We start from the raw sequence: 23917 nt of genomic DNA on the forward strand, positions 1-23917 counted from the left end.
TACTGCACGTCTTTGGACTGTGGGATGAAACTGGAACACCCGGAGGAAACCCACACAAACACGGGGAGAACATGCAAACTCCACACAGAAATGCCAACTGACCCAGCAGAGGCTTAAACCAGTGACCTTCTTGCTGTGAAAACGTCAACATTCATAATTTTGACCATCTCAAAACTTTCCCTTTTTAGTAAATCATAATTTTGACCTCATCATTTTTACTTTTTATCTCATAATACTCTATCAAAAATATATAAATAAATGTGATAAAATTTGAAAACTTATCACATGATTTTATCTCATTATATTAACTTACAAATTTTGACTTTTGTCTCATAATTTTTATCTCGTAATCTCATAATTTTGAGACCACTTTTTAACTTTTTAATTATCATTTTTACTGACATTTTATAATATCAACATTTTATCTCATATTTTTTTCTTTTGGTAAGTCATTTAGTCTCATAATTTTGACAGATTTTTAACTATTTTTGACATATCGTATTCATATTGAAACTTATAATTGACTTTTTAATCGAATTTTGTACTCATATATTACAGACATCTCATAATTTATTAGCATAAATATCATTATTATAATATAATATTATTATTGACTTATCTCAATTTCAACCTTTTAATTTTTACTTTTTTGTAATATATTTAGTGTCTCAATTTTAACCTCATAATTTTGGCATCTCATGTTTATAGTTTTTTTTTTTTTTTTTTTTTTTTGGATAATGTTGACTTTTTATCAAAATGTTTATTTATCATTTTACCCATCCCATAATTTAGAGACTTATCTCATAATTTAAAATATTTACCTCATAATTTTACTTTTCATCTTAAAATTATGAGGGGAACTAGTAAAAATTATGAGACTTTCTCATAATTTCAGCATCTAACATTTACTATTTATTATAACACTGAGACATCTTATAATTTACCTTTTAATTTTTTTGTTTGTTCTCATTTTTATCTCATTTTTTAGTTTCAACTTTATATCTCAGAATTTTGACAAAATTATGAGACTCAAAGTTGAGAGAAAGTCAAAATTATGATTTACTTTAAGATTTTTTACTTTTTATGAGATGGTCAAATTTTGACAAAAAGTTAAAAAATGAGATGTTGAATTAATGAGTTGTTATCTCAAAATAATGATATAAAAGTCATTTATAAGATAAAAATGAAGGTACAAACAAAATTTGTCAAAACTAAGAGTTTCTAACGCTAAATTATCAGTCAAAAGATTATTAAGATTAAAAAATTTACCAAAAAGTTAGAAGTATTAGATAAAAAATTACCTTAAAATTACGAGATAAAAAGTCAAAACTATGAGGTAAACATTATGATAAAAATGAGATTTCTAAATATATGATAAAAGTTGAAATTATGATGTAAATGATGATAATTACGAGATAAAAGGCTCCAAATTTTTACAAATGTCAAAATACATGTTCACTGTTAGTTAATTTTGACTTGAGAAGTAGAAGATATGAGATGTAAAAAAGATGACAAACTTGATGTTTGAAAAAACACAATAGCAAGAAAAAAAGATTAACAATGTATCAAATGTATTGTAAATATCTTAGCTATAATCTTCACGATTACCTAAAAAGACATAGTGAAGTGTAACCTGAATACTTTTATTTCCGGTCCAGTTCCAGTAAATAATCCTGCTTCTTGAATGTTTCTTCTGCAACAAATTACAAAGAAACGCACATTACAGTGATTTCTGAAGACTCATGTGACAGTACATGCTGTAATTAATATTATTGCTTTACTGACTAAATAAATGCAGCCTTGCTGTGCGAGAATTCTTTCAAAAATGAAACATCTTGAACTTAAAAATTTCTCACTCCTACTTCTTAACAGTGAATTTATTTTCAAAATCTTGATGAAACTGCAAAATTAAAAGAAAAGGTATTGTAAGACTTCTCCAACTTTTAACACAAAAATATGTTCACAAATACAACTGTGTGAGAAAATTTGCTTAAAAAAACCTGACATGCCTGACTGCTTTGTATATATCCCCTATGTGCTTGTAAACATGACACTGCAGTATAAATGTTCATTTCTCTTGTTTGACATCAGCAGGCTGCTCTAGCTCAGGCGGTCCATCCCCGGACTCTTCCTTCTGTTTTTCTTCTTTTTTCTTCTCCTCCTCCTCTTCGTCGTCCTCCCAGTCAGACTCGCTGATGTCGTCGTCTGAAATGTCCCACTGGGGCTTGACCTCCTCCTGCTCTGCGCTGTTCATGTTGTCGGTGAGCTCTGGCTCGGGTTTGTGTTTGGGGTCCTCCAGTTTCCCCCAGGCTACAGCATCAGCCTTCCTCATGCTCACCTCAACCTTAGACGGCACCATGTTCACCAAACTGCTCTTTACGTCAATCACCTGAGAGAAAGAGAACGCTGACTCTGGTAAATGTTTGATATGAATACCTTCGATATGTTAGCATTAGATTAAACTAAAACTACTGAAATACAAGTTAATAAACATTAAAATATTTGATGGAGATTTGTTACGATAAAAAAGAGAAAAACTTCAAATAAAATAAACAAGAGTTAGAAATATTGGCTGTGAAAAAGAAGGTAAAATACAAAAACCACTAATGAGTCTTTGTTTAAAAATATTAGGCTAAAATAAAAATATTAGGCTGCATGGTGGCGTAGTGGGTAGCACGTTCGCCTCACAGCAAGAAGGTCGCTGGTTCGAGCCTCAGCTGGGTCAGTTGGCGTTTCTGTATGGAGTTTGCATGTTCTTCCCATGTTCGTGTGGGTTTCCTCCGGGTGCTCCGGTTTCCCCAACAGTCCAAAGACATGCGCTAAAGGTGAATTGAGTAAGCTAAATTGTGCTTAGTGTATGTGTGTGAATGAATATATATGGGTGTTTCCCAGCAATAGGTGGCAGCTGGATGGACATCCGCTACTTAAAACATATGCTGGATAAGTTGGCGGTTCATTTCGCTGTGGCGACCCCAGATTGATAAATGGACTAAGCCGAAAAGAAAATAAATGAATGAAAAAAAATTGAGCTTACAATAACAAAAGCTAATTCAAGATAATAATAAAACTGTGTATCCTGAAAAATTCTGATTAAATATTAACTAACAGAAATGAGTAGAATTCACCTGGCAACTAACTAAAATAATAGTTTAAATATTAAATAAAAGTATAATAATATTAAGTTATTTAATTAAAAAAATAATAAATGAAACTAGCACACAATTACAAACAAAAGTAGTACATATCAAGTGAAAATTAAAAATTAAAGCCAATTCTAAATATTAATGAAAACTAAATTATAGTACAAATATGAATATGGCTAACTGAAACAAACTAAAATTAAATATAGAACATTTATAAATATAAAACAAGCATAAAAATCAAACTAGCACATAAGTAAAAAGAAAAGTAGCAACTATTAAGTAAAAATTAAATATAAAAGCTAATTCTAAATATTATTTACAAACTAAATAATAGTTTAAATATGAATATGGCTAACTGACACAAACAAATATTAAATATAAAAACATTTATAAAATATAAAATAAGAATAAAGCTGAAACTAGAACATAATTACAGACAAAAGTAGTAAATAGAAAGTGAAAATTAAAAATAAAAGCCAATTCTAAATATTAATGACAAACTAAATAATAGTATAAATATGAATATGGCTGACTGAAACAAACAAAACTTAATTCTAAAAACAATTATACGATTATACGAAACATACGAACGAATCAAAAAATTTTTATTCGTTGACTCAACATTTTAAGGCAACCAGCTTCAGGACATTTAAGTGGAGTACTTGGGATGAAAGTTGAGTTAACTCAAAAAAGCTCTGCAGTAATTTGCTGTACAATTTAAAGTTAAGTTAACATTGTTTACAGTGTGTGTCACTGTATGTATCTTTTACTTCTGTACTTGTTATATTTGTGCATTATTATTATTAAATGTAAGTAAAATAGAATTTTTAATGACAATGTTCAACTGAAATGAATAAAATTTGAAAATATTACAAATGGAAATTAACATTGAATAATAATAATAATTTACATTTATAATAACATTAACTTAATAATAACTAAAACTACTTAAAGCAAACAAACAAATACAAGCAATTATTTTAATATTTTTACAGTTGAAGTTATTATTATTAGCCCTCCTGTAATAATTTTTTTGCTAATGTTTCCAAAATAATATTTAACAGAGACAGGGAATTTTCACAGTAGGTCTGATAATATTGCTTCTTTTGGAAAGAGTCTTATTTGTTTTATTTCAGCTAGAATAAAAGCAGTTTTTAATTTTTTTTTAAAGCATTTTAAGGTGAATATTAGCCTCCTTCAGCAATATATATTTTTTCAACAGTCTACAGAACATACCATCGTACAATGTACATTGTACAATGACTTGCCTTATTATTTTAGTTAACCTAATTAATGCAGTTACGTTTTTAAACTGCAGTTTGAGCTAAATAGTATCTTGAAAAATATCTAGTAAAATATTCTGTAGTCATCATGTCAAAGATAAAACAAATCAGTTATTAGAAATTAGTTATAAAACTATTACGTTAAAAAAAAAATCTTCCTTACATTAAACAAAAATTGGGGGAAAGTATACAGGGGGGCTAATAATTCTGACCTCAACTGTTGGTCACTGCTAAATCCTAAGGAGTGATGAATGCACAGCAGTCTTACCCCCCATAAGTGGATGTCCTTATGGAACACTTTGTCGCCTTCGAACTGAATGTGGCAGGTTAACTGCAGATTGACGGAGAACACAAAAACAGACACAGAGCACTGCATGAAGAATCTGACAGGACGCTGATGTGCAAATCGAACATCAGAAGTTTTGAACTCACCACAGTGCGGTTGGCCTCCACATAGGAATGATCTGGATTGCAGTTTTTGGCGTAGATCGTGACAACAACCTGGCTTCCAGTCTGATGCCAATCATGTCGACAGGCCACCTTCTTTTTATCCTACAGACCAAATAAACACAACATGCGCATTTCTCAGAGAGGACCAGTGGGGCGTTTGCTGATTATACAATGTGTGCCCACGTAAACAACAACAGTGTGAAGTCCATGAGCACCTGTTTGGGGATCCAGCAATGCTTTCCAGATGTACAGCCCTTCTGGTCCAGGAAGGCGTTAAAGTCGGTGGTTTTTATACAGCAGCAGTTCCAGTATTTGTATCTAAAAAGTGAGCAGCAGATGAGAATTAACATGCATTCATTGGAAAAAAAAAAAAAAAAACTACTACTGGGGGTTATTACAAGACTTTTACACTAGACTAATACAAAGACTATATAATACACATAAGACATGTCACTCAACAGGGAAAATTGTAACAGTCAATATGGCGAAAAAAGCCCAGCCTACTAGTAAAGAAGCAAATCATCGATCGAAATACTAACGTTTCTCCGGGGGATGCTCAGATCAGACGTTTGCTTTTTACAACAGTTTGGTCGTCAAAAAACATACTGGAATCTCAGCAAATACTTGCTTCAAAGACATAAAAAATATATCCAAATAAAGCTTGAAACCTGTGCTTTTAAGCGAGCCAAGTGCACTTGATAATAAAAGTTAAGGTAATCTGTATGAAACAAACTCAAGGTACAGTCCATCCTGTCAAACGCATGTCACATGACAGCAACTATTCAAACGTCCACAAACTTGTGAACAAAGAGTCGCTTTCATTTTTTGGAAGACATTCGTCACCAAGATCAAGTTGTGAATTACTTCAGAAGAACAGCATGATCTGATAAAGCATTCATGGTGAGAATGATAATGTTTAGAACAGCCATAAATTATGTTGGTGTCGTTATTTCATACCTTTTGAGTGTGCATTAGCTCGGTCACCCTAAGAATATGCAGATTTGGTTTGATTTGAACGTTTAGATTTGAAACTTATGAGACAGTTGTTAATTTTATTGGTGATTCCAAATATGTAATGTAATATAAGCTTGGCTAAAAGTTTTTGAGGATTTGACCCCAATCAGACAGAATGCCCAAGCATAAAAAAATGAAACGCCCTGAAAGGCGTTTCAAAGACAGCCGCCCAGTAAAATGACTTGCTTTAAAAGGACTTTGACTATTGCAGACTAAGACTATTAAGATAAGATGAAATTGTGTGATTAGCAAATTCATATCATAATCATTGTTAATGAAGTTCTTTGACAGATATGCAGTTAATTGCTGACAGAAAAAGGGGTTTTTCTGTGTCATGATTTTCATTCAGTTAAATTTGCTAACACTTAGGTTTAGATAACAATTCACACCACTTACTATTAACTTATTACATGCCTATGATTTTAGATACAGTTTATTAGCACTTATAAAGTATGATCTTATTTTACATCCCTAATCCTACCCTGAACCTAAACTCAACTACTACCTTACTTAATATTACTAAGCAGCAGCTAATTAGTAGTTTATTGAGCTAAAAGTCTTAGTTAATGGTTTGTTAATAGCATTAATTGTACATTAAAATACAGTGTGACATTAAATTCATTCATTCATTTTCTTTTTAGCTTAGTGTCTTTATTATTCAGGAGTCACCACAGCAGAATGAAACGCCAACTTATCCAGCATATGTTTTAAGCAGCAGATGCCCTTCCAGCCGCAACCCAACACTGGGAAACACCCATATATTCTTGCACTCAGACTCATACACTACAGACAATTTAGCTCATTCAATTAACCTGTACCGCATGTCTTTGGACTGTAGGGGAGCACCCGGAGGAAACCCACAGGAACACGGCGATATATATATATATATATATATATATATATATATATATATATATATATATATATATATATATATATATATATATATATATATCTATATATATATATATTTTTTTTTTTGGCAAAGACTAAAAAGTGTTTATTCAGGTCCATCTTTTAAAATTCATGTGCCTTAATGCCTGCTTCACCCCGCCATGTCAGCTTTACATCATCAATATCTGAGGTAAACTTATAGCAGCTTTCAGTGTAGCTACTGTATGAATGTCACGGAAATGCTATTCAAACTCACATTCGAAGCATTTAATACCAAACAAAGAGGATATTTACTGTATCTCTGGCCTGTACTTCAACAATTCACTTCACGAGCACTGTGAATATAGCCTAGTAAGCATGAAAAAGACCTAAAGGCCTTTTTACACAGTAGAGATGGCACACAAACCAAACCCGAAGCAGCATAAATTCACAAAAATGTGTATTTATTCAGACGGTTTAATGCAGTATATCATCTTTACACTTAATTCCGAGCAGACAGAGACCTTGTTTAAGACCACCCTAAATCAGCTGTGTAAATATGACTTAAGTGCACTTCAAGCCTTAACTTATCTTTTATACCATACAGTACACTATGTTCAGTAATGACACCTTGTAGACAAACTAAGTAGTGTTTTAAAAAAGTGCATACTAATCTGTAGACGAAATTTGCATATAAAGTAGACTATACTCTATACTTTAAGCTTAAAGGGATAGTTCACCCACAAGTTGGCATGTAATAAGTCCACCCTCAAGTGGTTCCAAACCCGCATACGATTCTTTTATCTGATCAACACTAAATAAGATATATTGCCTGTAAAAAATAAACCGTAACTATAGACATCCACAGCATCAACTGGCATCTGGTAACCATTGGCACAAAAAAAAAACACTACAAAGGTCAATGGTTACCGGCTTTCAGCATTCTTATTAACAACTTCTTTTGTGTTTAACAGAAGAAAGAAAATCAAATCAGTTGTGTGACAAGGAGTAAGTAAATGGTAAATGTAAAAGCAATGAGAAAGTAAAAGGAGTGAGTAAATGATAAAGAGCTTTCTGTGCAAATAGTGTCTTTACTACTGTGTTTCTCAACCACATTCACCAGTCTGCACATTTGCCATGTCTCTTTAAAACAAACACACACTTGATTCAGGTCATCAGCTCATTAGCAGAGACTGAAACACATGTGGTGGGTGTGACTGATAAAGGAGACATCCAAAACATGCAGAGCTGGTGGTCCTCTAGGAACGTGGTCAAGAAACACTGTTTTACTAGTCCTTTAAAAAAGAAGTAAGGAGGTTTCTTACCCTTCATGGAAAACAGGAGCTCCAGGATGATATATGCAGATCTCCGCATTGGTCTCAGGACCCTCATAAGACTGCACAAACACAAACACACACACACGCACAATCAACGGTTTTGAAAAGCTATGCATTGTCAACACACAGATGTACCTCAATGTACACACTCACAATAACTCAGCATATTTATAAAAGCTAAACTTTAAAGTGCTGATGCACCTGGACTCAGCACAAGCTTTGTGTCATCCATTTACTGCCTTCACACCTGAAAACACACTCATTTTTCTACACTACTGAAGAGATAAATGAGCAGGAATCTGTAATAGAGCTGTATGTGTTTGTCTGTCTCAAAGGCTAAAGAAGAAATGGCATTCACTGTGACAAAAGGAAGGCAACATCTAGACATTAAACTGATGAGCAAGACTGATTCTCTTTTAATGCAAGAGATGAAAATTCATTTTAATTTGTCATGACCCCTATGACTGAGCAGAACGATGGAGCTATTATGTTGTTATATTCCACTTCAGAGTCTACGCTTCTGACTCATTCTAGAATTGCAGGTACACTTCAAGCTTTTTCCAATTGTTTTCCAATCATTTTGCTTAAACTAGAATGGCATATAACAAATGTGTAACTTACAGTAAACTAAATCGATTAGATTAGATTAGATTCAACTTGATTGTCATTAAACAGTACAAGTGCAGGAGTGCAATAGCTGCAAGTGCAAGATATAGTTATAATTTATAAAGTGCAATTATAGAAAAACAATGGGTAATATTTACAGATAGATGTACTATGAACATATTATACAGGTTAATTTACCTATGAACCCAGATTTGCAATAGATGAATACATGTATTACTAGTCTGACTCTTAATAGTTGCTATTAATAGTCAGACGTTTGCATATATTTAACTTAATAGAGTATATATACAAAAAGTTTAAAAATAGACCTACTTTGGCTCAATATTGAATTTTCCTTTAAATGTCATATTAATTTTATAATAAAAAGTTATATCAATGCTTATGTTATCTTTATTGCTCTATTAATTGTTTTTCAGTTCAAGTAAGTAAAAATTGACTTTTTAATTACTTTTTCTTATTATTGATAATTCTGATATTATTTATAATAATACATCTGATATTAATTTAAAACCTTTAAATACTGTCTTCAACTCTTTAACTAGATATGTTTAAAGATGTCTGTACACTACCTGACAAAAGTCTTGTGAAAAAAAAAAAAGAATTTTGTGTATGACTCTCATGAGCTTGGAGGACTGCATTGATTCATCTCTGCAATGACTCAAATAACGTATTAATTAAGTCTTCTGTATTGGCAAAGAAAGCGTTCTTGCATGACCCCCAGACTTCATCAAGATTCTTTGGATTTATATTTAATGTCTGGACTGGCCAATCCTGGAGCACCTTGACCTTCTTTGCTTTCAGAATCTTTGACGTAGAGGCTGAAGTATGGGAAGGAGCGCTATATCCTGCTTAAGAATTTGCTCTCTCCTGTGGTTTTTAATATAATGAGCAGCACAAATGTCTTGACACCTCAGGCTGTTGATGTTGCCATCCACTCTGCAGATATCTCGCATGCCCTAAATGTAACCCCAAATCATAATTTTTCCTTCACCAAACATCCACTTTCTGTGAGAATCATAAGTCTTTGCTGGTTCCAATAGGTCTTCTGCAGTATTTGTGATGATTGGGATGGAGTTCAACAGATGGTTCATCAGAAAAATCCACCTTCTGCCACTTTTCCAAATGATCAACTTATTATTTGCTGCTCTTACAACTGGGATCGACGACAAGACTTTTGTCATGTACTGTATAGAACCCATCATAGCATATTAAATGAATGAATCTCTTTGTTTCCGTAGACAATATTATTGGTATTTCTCTTTTTATCACTCTTGGTATCACTATTTTAAATGTGTGTGTTTTTTTTTAGTTTCCCCTTCTCATTTAAAGCAGTTTTTTTAATTTACCTCTACATATTGTCTTCCAAATATGCGACAGAATTACTTTTTTGTTTCCAAGGATTACAACAAACAGTGGCCGTAGGTCCTTTCAATACAAAGTTCCTTTTGACTGGAACAATCTTCCTTCTTCTTTTAGTTCAATTAAGACTTTTAGTCTTTTCAGGACTAATTTATTTTCTTTTTTGGAAACAACTTGCACTGTAAATGTTATTAATTTTGGTTCCAATTTAAACGCTTATTATTTATTTGTATATCAAACTGTTTGTACTTTTGATTATATCTTTTTGTTTGCTTGGGCTTTAGACTGTGGTAAGTGTTTCAGGTGAAGTGTGCTGCTTATTTGCTTGTTTTGTTTAGCTGTATGTTTGTTTTCATATGTTGAATTTATGTGCTTCTTAAGGGCGCCCTCGAAAATCAGATGCTTCATCTCAAGGGGCTGTCCCATTTAATAAATTCAAATATTTCATGATAACTAAAGCTGAACATACGATTCAAAAATAGGTCAAATGTGTGATTCAAAACTACGTATAGTGAGAATCTTCGAACTATTATTTTTAAGACAAAAGTATATACACATATAGACTTGATATTAATTTTGTTACTATTCAAAACCGTTCATTAAAGATTTTGAAAAATAATTAAGGGATTTATCTTGGAGATGCAAACTGTTCTGCAATCCTCCTTATGCAGTCTGTGTCTATTTCAAAGCATGTCATTCCACCATCATGATACATAAAATGACATTTTATTGAAATATAATAAAATAAATATCCCAAGCACTTACTGTACATGAGTAAAAAACCTAAAAGTCATTAATTCAGCAGTGAATGGCGCATGAACCTGCTGATAAAGCTTTAGTTCTCACCTGGACTAAAAAGGTCTGCTGAGTAATTAACACAATGATCCATTGGGATTTCAGGAAACTAATCCATTAAAGATGATCTTTTCCCAGGGAAGCGAAGATTTAACAGAAGCCATTAAGGTCAATTCCCAGTAAGGGATATTTAGTCATTAATTCTCACTCATCTCCTGCTTGGTGTCCATTAAGCAATACACTAGTGTAAATGCTGATCTAGCATCAGCTTCTGCTCCTCCTGTTCTTTTGAAACTGGTTGTGAGGACCAAAGAAAACTGATACCAGATTAGTAACTTGCATCAAATGAATAGTTCACCAAAACAAATGTAAAATGTACTCAATAACAAATAAAATAAAAAATTAAATGTACTCAAGTGGTTTCAAGCCTTTATGAGTTTCCCAAAGCAAGATATTTTGAAGAATGTCAGTAAGAGGTAACTATTGACTTCAGTGCAATGCTTTTACTACTACAGAAGTCAATGGTTACAGGTTTTCAGAGTTTTTCAACATACTGTAACATATTTTGTGTTCAACTAAAAAAAGAAACTCAAAGAGGTTTGTGAGAAGTGAAGGGAGAGTAAACGACAACCGAATATTCCATTTCGGTTAAATTGAAGCATGTCGGTGCCTGAAGCGCTGTCCTCCTCATGACCACTAGATGGCATAATATGTACATTTTCTGAGCAAGCTAATTTGCTTCACTGATTCTCATATTACATGAGCACTTACTGTACCTTTCTGCATCCTGTGTTTTTGCACTTAATCCCAACCACAAGAGCTTGACTCTCTATGGGATAGAAAGAGAAGAGAGGTGACAGGAGGAAGAGAAAACAATAACAACAGATTGTCAGCCGAACACATGTACAGAAAGCGTGAAAGCCAGCTGATGTCTCAAATGTGTCGCAGTCGTATTACAGCAACAGGTGAGACGGTGAGAGCTCAAACCTTGATGCTCTGTGACATGACAGATTATGGACAGGCGGGGATCAGATCTACAGCTACTGTCAAGAGCTGACATCAACATCAGCTGCATAAACACTACTCTAGAAGAGTCAACAAAACCACAGTAACTCAAGCAAATAATAATATAGCTAAAAGAAAACAGAACTAAGCATACAGTAATATAATGTATAATAATAATAATAATAATAATAAAGATTATATTTGTTTATATAATATTACTGATAATAATAATATTTATAATTTTATTATATAATTGTTTTATTATATGAATTATAATATATTATACTATATTTAGGCAAGGCAAGTTTATTTTTATAGCACATTTCATACACAGAGGCAATTCAAAGTGCTTTACATAAACAAGAATAAAAGAAACAAGTATAAGAAAAATAAAAACAAATAATAAAAATAATTAAACGGATAAAAACAACAACATAAAAACAGATTAAATTTTATCTATATTAAATTATGTTTTACTTTATATTATATTATATTATATTATATTATATTATATTATATTATTATATTATATTATATTATATTATATTATATTATATTATATTATATTATATTATATTATATTATACATTATTATTTTATATTATATTATTTTATATTATATTATATTATTATATATTATATTATATTATATTATATTATATTATATTATATTATATTATATTATATTATATTATATTATATTATATTATTATTATATGCATATACTCAATTAATATATAAATAAACCATTGACATTACACAGAAATATTGAGGCCAATCTTTTTTTAATGATCAATATATAATCTGGGTTAAATGATTAAAGAGCCTCTGCACTGGGATCAGTCTGCTTTTGCTACATGTCAGTGTTCAGAAACAGCAGCTTTGCTCACCGAGCTTCTCTCTCTTCTCTCTCTCGCTGATCTCCATTTTCTCCATGATCTGAATCAGAGATGGAGAGATCTTCACCTGCAGCTTTGTCTTGGGCTCATCTGAGCTGAAGAGGAAAACAGAAATCAAAACAAGTCACTGTCTCTTTTTATTGACCAGAGGAATAAGTGCTTTTCCATTTTAGAGTAAAAAAAATAATAATAATGAATTAATCAGGTATTGTGGCTGCATGGTGGGCCAGTGGTTAGCACTGTCACCTCGCAGCAAGAAGGTCACTGGTTTGAGTCCCAGCTGGGCTAGTTGGAGTGGAGTTTGCATGTTCTCTCCATGTACTTGTGGGTTTCCTCCAGGTGCTCCGGTTTCCCCCACAGTCCAAAGACATGTGCAATAAGTTAATTGGATGAACTTTATTGGTCGTATTGTGTGAATGGGTGTTTCCCAGTACTGGGTTGCAACTGGAATGGCATCTGCTGCATTAAACATATGCCAAAATAGTTGGCAGTTCATTCTGCTGTGGCGACCTCTGATATATAAGGGACTAAGCCAAAGGAAAATTAATGAATATTACATACTACATACTTATATGCGAGCTGCATATAAGTATGTAGTCTATTGACCTTATACTGCAATCCGGATGTGTGCTCATTTCTCCTTCTGATTCAGTTACTACTAGGAAAAATTACTACAGGAATGATAAACATCAGAAAACGGTGAAACTACTTGCTGTACAAACAAATGTGTTCATGACTATGCAGACAAAGTAGAATAATATAATAGGAAATTATCAGTTTGCAAGTAGCATAACGAGCTGTTTTTAATGTCTAAAAATGAATGCAAGTAAATGAGACCGGTAGTCTCAAGCCAAAAAGAATTAAACGGCTTCAGCCGCTTATACATAAAGAATAAAGTCAGTATACCTGGGTCTTTCTTTTTCCAGAGCCTCTGCAGATTTGGGCCCCTGGTAGATGATCTCCTCTGCTGTGCCGTGCTGCTTCATGCCTCCTTTCTCAGACGTGACCTCGGGCCGCAGAGGCTCTTCCTGCTTCTCATTACTGTGGCGTCCGCGGGTGCAGCCCTGAAACGGCACGCCAATCAACAGGCGAACACAGAAAATAATTATCAGACCCACGGGAGATAAATTACATGTTTGAGACTCTATGAATCTTGCTTTCAACTGTCAGCACTGATAATGTTGGCTGAAATAAATTGGTCACTTGGTAAAAGCATCTGTTAAATTAATTAACTGTTTGTCTTTTTTTTATTTAAATTAGTTTTGACATATTTTACATGCATCAGTGGGATCTTGCATGTTGAACATTTTCTTTCCACCAGGAAACTGTGTCGCTAAAATATTAGGTAAATTCATTTAATAAGTGCATTTGGTAACATTTTACTTGACGGTATGTTCATAAGACTCTCATTACACCTTTTTAACATGACATGGCACATGCCATAATTGTGAATGAGATTTTATGTATGCTTATAACAACTGTCACTAAGTGTCATTCGCAGTTAAAATTATGGCATTTTAATTGCAAAGAAGACATTATTATGAACACTTGACATAAATACATCACAACCTGTTTTTGTATTTGTCATGAAACCTTGACATTACCAAGACAATAAAACTTGTCATAAATATGTCATAAACATGATTGTCATTGTAAACATGTCATGAACTTTATAACAGCATCGTTAATCTTGTTTTACCTCAACATCAGTGGTACAAGCTGAAACAGTCATTAAATATAAATGATGCTGTTTAAAATTGACACATTTATTGAGACATTATAATAAAATAAAAAAGTTTTTTCCAATTGAAAATGTGCTCAGAAAAATATTCATGACACGATTATAATGTCTCGTGATAATAGTGTTTATGACAGATTTCTGAAAAGTTACGATGCCTTGATAGTCAAGTTGTCATGACAAATGCAAAAACAGGTTGTTATGTATTTGTCAAATTTTCATAATAAACAATGTCCTCTTTGCATTTAAAATGATATAACTGAGCAAATGAAGTAGTGTTACTGGGCATTTTTAGACCTGTTATTTCACTGTCCTAAAATATTAATTTATAGACTTCTATATACATTCACCAGCCACTTTATTAGGTACACCTGTCCAACTGCTCGTTAACACAAATTTATAATCAGCCAATCACATAGCAGCAACTCAATGCATTTAGGCATGTAGAGATGGTCAAGTCGATCTTCTGTAGTTTAAACCGAGCATCAGAATGGGAAAGAAAGGTGATTTTAGTGACTTTAAATGTGGCATGGTTGTTGGTGCCAGACTAGCTGGTCTGGGTATTTCAGAAACTGCTGATCTACTGGGATTTTCACACACAATCATCTCAAGGGTTTACAGATAATGGTCCAAAAAAAAAAGAAAATATCCAGTGAGCGGCAGTTCTGTGGGCGCAAATGCCTTGTTGATGCCAGAGGTCAGAGGAGAGTGGTCAGACAGCTTCGAGCTGATAGAAAGGCAAGAGTAACTCAAATAACCACTCATAACAACAGAGGTCTGCAGAAGAGCATCAACGGGAGCACAACAAGTTGAACCTTGAGGCAGATGGGCTACAGTAGCAGAAGACCACACCAGGTGCCACTCCTGTCAGTTAGGAACAAGAAACTGAGGCTACAATTTGCACAGGCTCACCAAAATAGCACAATAGAAGATTGGAAAAACATTGCCTGGTCTGGTGGGTCTCGATTTCTGCTGCAACATTCGGATGGTAGGTGCAGGCTGCTGATGGTGGTAGTGTAATGGTGCAGGGGATAAATTCTTGGCAAACAAGCGCCAATCATCTCAGACTGGTTTCTTAAACATGAAAATGAGTTCACTGTACTCAAATGACCTGTACAGTCACCAGATCTCAATCCAATAGAGTACCTTTGGGATGTGGTGGAACGGGAGATTTGCATTATGGGTGTGCAGCTGACAAATCAGCAACAACTCTGTGATGCTATCATGTCAATATAGACAAAAATCTCTGAGGAATATTTTCAGTACCTTGTTGAATCTTTGCCCCAAAGGATTAAGGCAATTCTGAAGTCCAGCCCGATAGTAAAAGGTGTACCTAATGGCCGGTAAGTGTATAAACTCAAAGATGAGTCTTATTTTGTTGTCCTGTTTACAAAAGTGATTTCAATACAAACAATGCATAAATAAATACAAAAAGTGCAAAATTGGTGAGACAATAGCACATTAAAGAACATTTATATTCTGACCTGTGATCAGGGAAGGGAAAAATACATTGAAATGTATTAAAAAATAAAATACCAAATACCACAGTTTTACATGTATCAAGATAAACTTCAAAATACAGCAGCCACATACGTATCAAAAAAAAAAATACTGTATTTTAAAAATACTACAAAATACTTTTACATGGGAGCATCAAATTTATTCCATCAATAGACCTATTCAATCAATCCTTTACCATCAAACTGAGTCAGGAAGGTAAACAATGATAACAACAGCGTTTCTCTGAGCAAGTTTATGTCAGCTTCTCTGCCAACTCATTCACCTCTACTCTTGTACATGAAGAGGTATCAATACTTTTGATTGGATTTACGCTTTTGTTTCTCTTTCATTTTAGTATAAACTTTGTACAAATTTCATACAGAAAGTCTTGTCTTGAAGATGATCTCTTTAATCAGTGTAGAAACCATGTAATGCAGATAATGAGTTGGAACATTGTACTGTATCTCTTTTTTTTTTTTTTTTTTTGTATTTCCATCCATTGTTAGGCAATTAATGTTGACACCATCACTTAACAGTTTTATGTTTTAAAAGGATGATATATGAAGAGGTTATTCAATTTTTTTGCAATATTAAATATGATGAAATCTTTAATACTTATTGTAAAAACATGATTTCTAAAAACTACTAGATTCTTCAGTTTTACTTGTTTCTATAAATCATATTTTTCTGTAATTGTAGTCTTTACAACCTGCAGATCGTACCTGTAGGAACCTGTAGGAGTCACCACTGTTGGACTTATTGTAATGTTATTTGTCTTATTTTTATTTTTCGGCATCTCCATCAGTAATTCTTTCAAAACTACTATTTTTTGAGCCGTTTACTCATTCTCGCAAGATTTTTTGAGTTCTTCTTTAACTGGAAGTGACTCAGTTTACCCTCTTAGTGAACACTAGTACACAATCTTTAGGTGTTTTTTATTCTATTACCCAGGGTAATATAAGAACTAAAAAAAGCACTAATCAGAGGCCATATTTGTAGACATCATGTATAGGTTTCTTACAAAGTATTTTACAGACTTTTAAAAAAATACAGAAATACCAGACACTAAAGTGTTTTGATCCAAATTATTAAGCCATTGTCATCAACCCAATCAAATACAAATTACAAAATACTATTTTGTATTTGAAATACGTTTTTTAAATACTTGTATCATAAATACTGCCCATCCCTGTCTGTGATTCTGATATATTGAATAAAAATTAATCAATTAATTTAAAAATTGCCTATATAATGTGTGTGGTAAAATTATAGATATAATTAAAAAAACAAAATGAGACATATTCAACTGTGTGTGTCGGCCGAAGGTGGGGGTTGTATTACAATTCTGTTTTACCATTCAGTATTTGGAGGGTGTCGGAGATGTAATTTCCGTCCAGTCTACAGTATGTGCGTCGTATGAAAAGCAGCATGACGATTATCATATTATTAGCATACCTTGATTGACAGGAACTCCGAGAAATCTGTCGTCCGCTTTTTACAGCACGACCAGCCCTGAGGAGAAAACCCAAACAAAGAGCCACATCAGACAGCCCAGAACAAAACAAAACAAAAACATGAATATTAGACTCCCTGAGAAGCGGACAAAAACACCAAGACAATGTGCTTATCAAGTTACGACAGCGCAAGAAGTGAACAGCCGGCGGTCTGAACGCTGAGTCCAAATAAAGACCCAGAAAAAAAAAATGCATTTTGAGCTCACCTTTAAGGCGTCGTGGAAGATTGGCACTCCTGGGTGAAACCGACAGGCATCTTCAGGCGGTAAGAGAGAGAAATATGTTAGCACTTAGCAGGAGACATTTATCTAGGCTGCAGTCCATCCTTATTATTTTTTCATGAACACGACTCAACAGGATTGAAGCCTTGCTTGCTGGCATAAACAACATTCACTTTCAATCACATGCCTGGCAAAAACAGTTGGCAGATGAGCCTTTTATGTAAGCAACTTTTGATTAGAACACTTCCAAATGTGCTAGAGACTCTGTGGATCCAATAATTCACTTTGTTTTTACACTGTCAGTGTAAATAAAACACAAAAAGATATTGTTGTACATAGCAGGAGGCTGTCTTGTTGCAAAATGAAAGCCAATTTAAAGTCATAGTTCACCCCAAAAAGAAAGCTGTCATTTACTAACCCTCAGCTTGTTCCAAACTATTTTTTTTTCTGATGAATGCAAGAGATTTTTTTAAATGTTGGTAAAATAACCATTTAAAAAAACTAACCTTTAAAATTAACCGCATTGGAAAAGTATTCATTCATTCATTTTCTTTTTAGCTTAGTCCATTTATTAATCAGGGGTTACCACAGCAGAATGAACCGCCCACTTATCCAGCATATGTTTTACACAGCGGATGCCTTTACAGCTGCAACCCATCACTGGAAAAATGCTCATACTTCACACACATACACTACAGACAATTCTCAATTATCCAATTCTCTTATAGTGCATGTCTTTGGATTGTGTGGGAAACCGGAGCACTAATGAACACGGGGAGAACATGCAAACCCCACACAGAAGTACCAACTGACCTAGCCAAGGCTTAAACAAGTGACCTTCTTGATGTGAAGCGACAGTATTACCCCACAAAATTAACCACTAACGCTAATCCTTTCTTTTTCCAACAATGGATGTCAATGGCTACCGGTTTCCAACATTCTTCAAATTATATTCCTTTTTGTTTTTATACAAACTAGAAATTCTTCCAGATTTGAAACCACTTAAAGGTGCAGTAGGTGATCTACCCAAATGCTAACCGTTGGCATAATAACTTTGAAAACACAGTCCCCCTCCCCTGCAGTCTAAAGCCATGCCTCCTGAAATCTCAAACGCACATCTTAAGATGACAGCAGACAACCCACTAGATCATAACATTCACCAGCTAAAAAAAACATTATAGCACTTTATAATACTACAATTCTGAATGAAAACTCTATTATATCTAGCACCTTTTTAGTTGTAAAGCAAGCAAAATTTACATCACATAATGTGCAATATTTCATGCATGCAATTAGAATCGCTTGTCTCACTGTCTCATGCACTCTGTCCTTACGTGACTACTGTATGCTTAGTGGTTGACAATATAGGGTAGCATGGTAAACAGTATAAGGAGCGCATTACAGGTTGTCATTGTTCAAAAATGAGCCAATGTGAATATTAAACCAATTTCACCTCACCGGGCTAGGCGGATTAGCGCTAGTTACTCCTGTTTTGTTTTAAACTAAATAAAAATCTACATTATTAATGCTGTAATGGGTTTATATGACACTGAAAATAGTCACATAAATCTTTTGCCAGAAGATTTCATTGACTTAACAAGACTTCCAGCAAACAAGTAATTTCGCTCAGCGACCATCTTTGAAACAGGCAGTATGCTCTGGGATTTTTTTGACTGGAAATAACATAAATTTTGCCAAAGATTTCTTGCAAAGCTTACAGTAAAACTTCATATTAGGAATCAACAGTAAAATTAAACAACAACTGTCTCTTTAGTTTTATTTCTAAATGTTTGAATCACACAAAATCGGCAGAAATACGTCTGGTTGGAGCCCCTCACCTGGAGAATTGTCAGTCTACCAAAACTACACAATCTATATAAGCTATGCGTCACTAAAATAGTTTTAAAACAGAACAACACCTGTCTAAAAGAAATACTTCAGCCATGGTGTCATTCAGTATTTGCCTTTACTGCTGTCATTCTCTCGTGTGTGTGTGTGTGTGTGCATGTACACGTGCAAACGACGGATCTGCGTAAACGGGTGCGCAGATGTACAAATCTACAATTGTTGACATACAGTTTGGGCTACTTATCAGAATTATGGGAATTGTCGGCCTGACAAATTTTAATTGCATGAACATTTTTTTTGTCTTGTGCATTACCAAGAATATAAAAATTCATATAAACACATTTACTTTAATCATTTTTAGGTCCACACGGAATCTGCGCGCGCAGAATACCGCAGATTTTAGCCTATTAATTCTGTTTATTTACTCGAGTAAATGTCTGTAAATCTATATTTATTCAGTTTTTAATTACAGTAATATTATGGACTAATAGAAAAATGTTCATCTGATTTATGTACATTACAGTTTGTACAAAAATATTTTCTGTCTTTTAGTAGATAAATTATATGAGACGTGCTGTGTGTGTGCAAGGAAAGTGAATCTAATTGGATTTGCATTTTAAACATTAAATAAAAGTAAAAAGATATTATATTTATTTCACATATTAAGGTTTTAGTTATGATACTCCCAAAATCATTCCAGATTTTTACCAAAATTTTCTGTAGAAATTGCAAAAAACATCCGCAGATTCCGTCTGACACTAATCATTACTATTGAATGTGAAGAGACTTTTAACCAGCACAACAAAAAAATGTTTCTGAAGATAATCACCTACTGCACCTTTGAAGTGATAGTTTAAAAATGACAATCCTGTCATGATTTAATCAGCCTCCAGGGTCTCCAACACTAGCAGATCTCATTCATTTGACAACTGCTCTACATAACTCAGTAAATGAATCAGCAGTCTCACAGGCCTAGTAGAGAAAATGATGAAACACTTCGGATTTCTCAAAAGTTGTTGGTTATTTGTAACATGCAGGTGACCACGACCTTCACATGAACATTTCAAATACGTTTCCTTCAATTGAAAAAAAAATCGTAACCACCCATTTTTACTATATATACACACACACAAACCATAAAAATAAAGCAGAAATATTACCATCAGTGTTTTTGTCTGCATCAAATCGATCCCCGCAGCCTCTGTTGTAACATAGTAGAGCCATGTTGCCCTGTTTAATATTCCAGTTGACTTTTAATCGCTGGACTATATCTCTTTTTTTGTTGCTGTTGTTGTTGAAATGCGCTGTCCTGTATTGGTCTGGGGTCTTTATGAAGTTGTCCTGCTGCTGTGAAGATTTTCCAGAACTTTCAGCCAAGGAGAGATCCAGAAGGAACAGCCACAGCCATGGAAAGAGAAGGAAAGAGGGATATTCTAGTCTGAATGACCACTAAAAATAGCCAGTGCCATGTGCTTTCTATCTCTCTGTCGCTCCTTACAGCTGTTGGGGTCCGTCGGAGAGAGTGTGACATTCCTGGGGTCCACAGAGAGGGGGGGAGGCAAAAATGAATATGGAAAATCTCACTAAACTACAAACAACTGAGTAAAAAAAAAAAAAAGTGTTTTCAAGCTAATTCAAAAGAAGGGTTGTGTGCTATTTTGCTACTTTATCAGTTGATTAATGGCTAATAAATCAGTATATGTACTAACCTGTCACTTTTTTTGGCACACCTCGTCGTACAGGTAGGTTAGACCCCAATTTACCTTCAGATCTGATTCACCAATAAGACGCTGAAAACATTGTTTTGAGATTTTGGTTGATACTGGCATAGTTGCATCATGGATTGAACTCAGCTGCAGATTTGTCGGCTGTATATCCATGATCCAAATCTCCCATTCCACCATGTCCCAAAGGTGCTTTATTGGCATCAGTGAAGGCATTTGAGTTTAGTGGGGAAAAAAGAGAAAGGTTGTAGCCAATATAAGATGTGGTCATAAAGGGATGGACAAGTTACCAATTGATATGCGTGTGCCTGCTTCAGGGGAAAATTAAGAGACAACTTGAACATTAACAGTTTCTCTGAATTTACTGGATATGGGATTGAGTAAAGTTATATTTGCTTTATTCAGTAAAGATCTGAGAGAGTTTCTAAAAGAAAAGAAAAAACTAATTTAAAGCATTTTTAATTTAGCAAAAATTCACAACCATGGTCAAAAATAACAAATAGATTTTCACTTGTGATTGAAAGATATTTCACAAAAACACTTAAAATCTAAACACTGATATCTCTGTTATCATTTATTCACCCTGCACTTGTTCAAAACCTGTTAGAATTTCTTCTGTTGAATACAAAATAAGTTATTTTTAAGGATGCTGGTTGATGGTACCCACTGACTTTAATAGTAGTTATTTAACCAACTGTGAAAGTGAATGGGTAAAGTGCTCATCTTAAACAGGCATTTTTCAAAATATCTTGTGTGTTTAATAGAAGAAAGTAAATCATGAAGGTTTATTTTGACCAATAACTATTTTATGCTCTTGACAGTATATTTATTTTAAATTTAGAAGAAATTGGTCAGTTTTCATTATGGCTTAATATGCACGTGTATTTAAATTACTCATCCAGTATAATGCATTATTTACATAGATGTTTTTATATTGTACTGTATTTTTAAAAAATCATTGGTGCAATACCTTATGAACACAATAGGTGCATAGTGTTCAAGTATGTTCAAGTACGAGTTAAGGCTACTTAAAGCGCAACCAAAAAAGGTACTTAGGAATTTTCCCTATTAAAATTCATTTCCAAGTGGTCTCTTCACTGTATTAAAAAAAAAAAAAAAAATTCTGCCTAAACTCAAAATTTTTAAGTGATTGGTCACAGCAAAATTCAAAATGTTAAAATTCGGCAAAGGTTATTTTTTTATTTATTTATTTTTTGTTAATTTGACTAGCAGCCTGTTAACATTGGCTCAATAAGAAATAATGTGTTGAGCCAATTGAAAAACCATCTAGTCTGCCCAATCATGTTATTGGCCCAATCAAATACTTCAAATTGTTGTAGCGTGCTTTTTTGGTCTCATTTAATTTAAAAATGTATATTGATAAATTAACATTGCTTAAGCAACTATACTGAATTCTTTATTGCCTGTTGATTTTTTTCCTATACAAATGTATTAATAAAATGTTTATTTATGCAATTTACCCTGTTCAGCCATTTACTGTTGTGGAATCGGTTTAAAATCTATAACATACAAATTTTTCCCCATTTTTTATTTTCCCTTAAAACAATATCTATATCTGTGCTGTAGAGAACATTATTCAGGTAGAAATCAGACAATACTAACACAGCTTACATTTAAGTGTTCCCATAACTAAAACGGATTATCATTTTTGTATTGTTAACCCACAACTACTAAAATGTGGTGTGACTGATATTTAAAAAAAAAAAAAAAAAAGCTTTATTTACCAGACACATTAAAGATATATTTTACGAACTACATTTTTTTCTTACTCACCAAAGGTTTCTGTAGAAACAGATCACCATTTTGGAAAACTGTTTTAAGTATAATGTGGATTCGTTCATTCATTTCCCTTCGGCTTATTCCCTTATTTATTAGGAGTTGCCAGAGCAAAATGAACAGCCAACTAAAACAGTATATGTTTAACGCAGTGGATCCCTTCCATCTGCAACCACAAATTGGGAAACACCCATACAGTTACACACACTCATACACTATGGCCAGTTTTGCTTACCCAATTCACCTATAGTGCATGTCTTTGGACTGTGAGGAAAACCGGAGGACCCAGAGAAAACCCACATGAACACGGTGAGAACATGCAAACTCCACATAGAAATGCCAACTGGCCCAGCCAGGACTCAAACCAGTGACCTTCTTGTTGTAAGGTGACAGTGCTAATCACTAAGCCACCAGACCGCCCTCATTACAGTAATATATTGCATTTTTTATCAAATAAATGCAGCCTTGGAGAGCAGATGAGACTTTTTTATAAGCATTAAGCAGACCTTAATGTTTTGATGGCCTTTATAGTGCATGTACTGTATACTCCGTTGCAAATGCAAGATAGTCCTTGTTAACTGAACCACTTTGAGTCAGAAGTCAAGAGGCTGCGCTGAGGTTTGTTAAGATGCTTGTGTTCTGTAATAGTAAGGGGTTGGATTTGAGTTGGAGAAACAGATCCAGTCACAAAGGGAGCACAAACTTTTCACAGAGCAAAAGAATTGACTGCAAATGATATCTTGAAACAAGTCTCGAATCCCGGTGCAATTAATAAACAAGCTGCATATGG

At 33.6% G+C, this 23917-nt stretch overlaps 1 protein-coding gene across 2 annotated transcripts; it reads right to left on the reverse strand.

Moving 5' to 3' along the window:
* Positions 1–1554: 1554 nt before the first annotated feature.
* zgc:92429 lies at positions 1555–21032 on the reverse strand. 2 transcript variants are annotated; one of them, XM_087259127.1, is made up of 11 exons: positions 20445–21032; positions 17744–18759; positions 17479–17535; positions 13692–13849; positions 12777–12880; positions 11658–11710; positions 8089–8159; positions 5092–5194; positions 4859–4978; positions 4695–4757; positions 1555–2389 (listed from the first exon to the last, which is right to left on the reverse strand). In XM_087259127.1, the coding sequence occupies exons 4-11, from the start codon at positions 13769–13771 to the stop codon at positions 2069–2071; spliced, it is 915 nt and encodes a 304-aa protein (XP_087115253.1). In that variant the 5' UTR covers positions 13772–13849; positions 17479–17535; positions 17744–18759; positions 20445–21032; the 3' UTR covers positions 1555–2068.
* Between the last annotated feature and the right edge of the window lie 2885 nt (positions 21033–23917).

The sequence above is a fragment of the Danio rerio genome, chromosome 7, assembly GCF_052040795.2.
Source record: "Danio rerio strain M-AB ecotype USA chromosome 7, GRCz13ab, whole genome shotgun sequence".
NCBI classification, from domain to species: domain Eukaryota; kingdom Metazoa; phylum Chordata; class Actinopteri; order Cypriniformes; family Danionidae; genus Danio; species Danio rerio.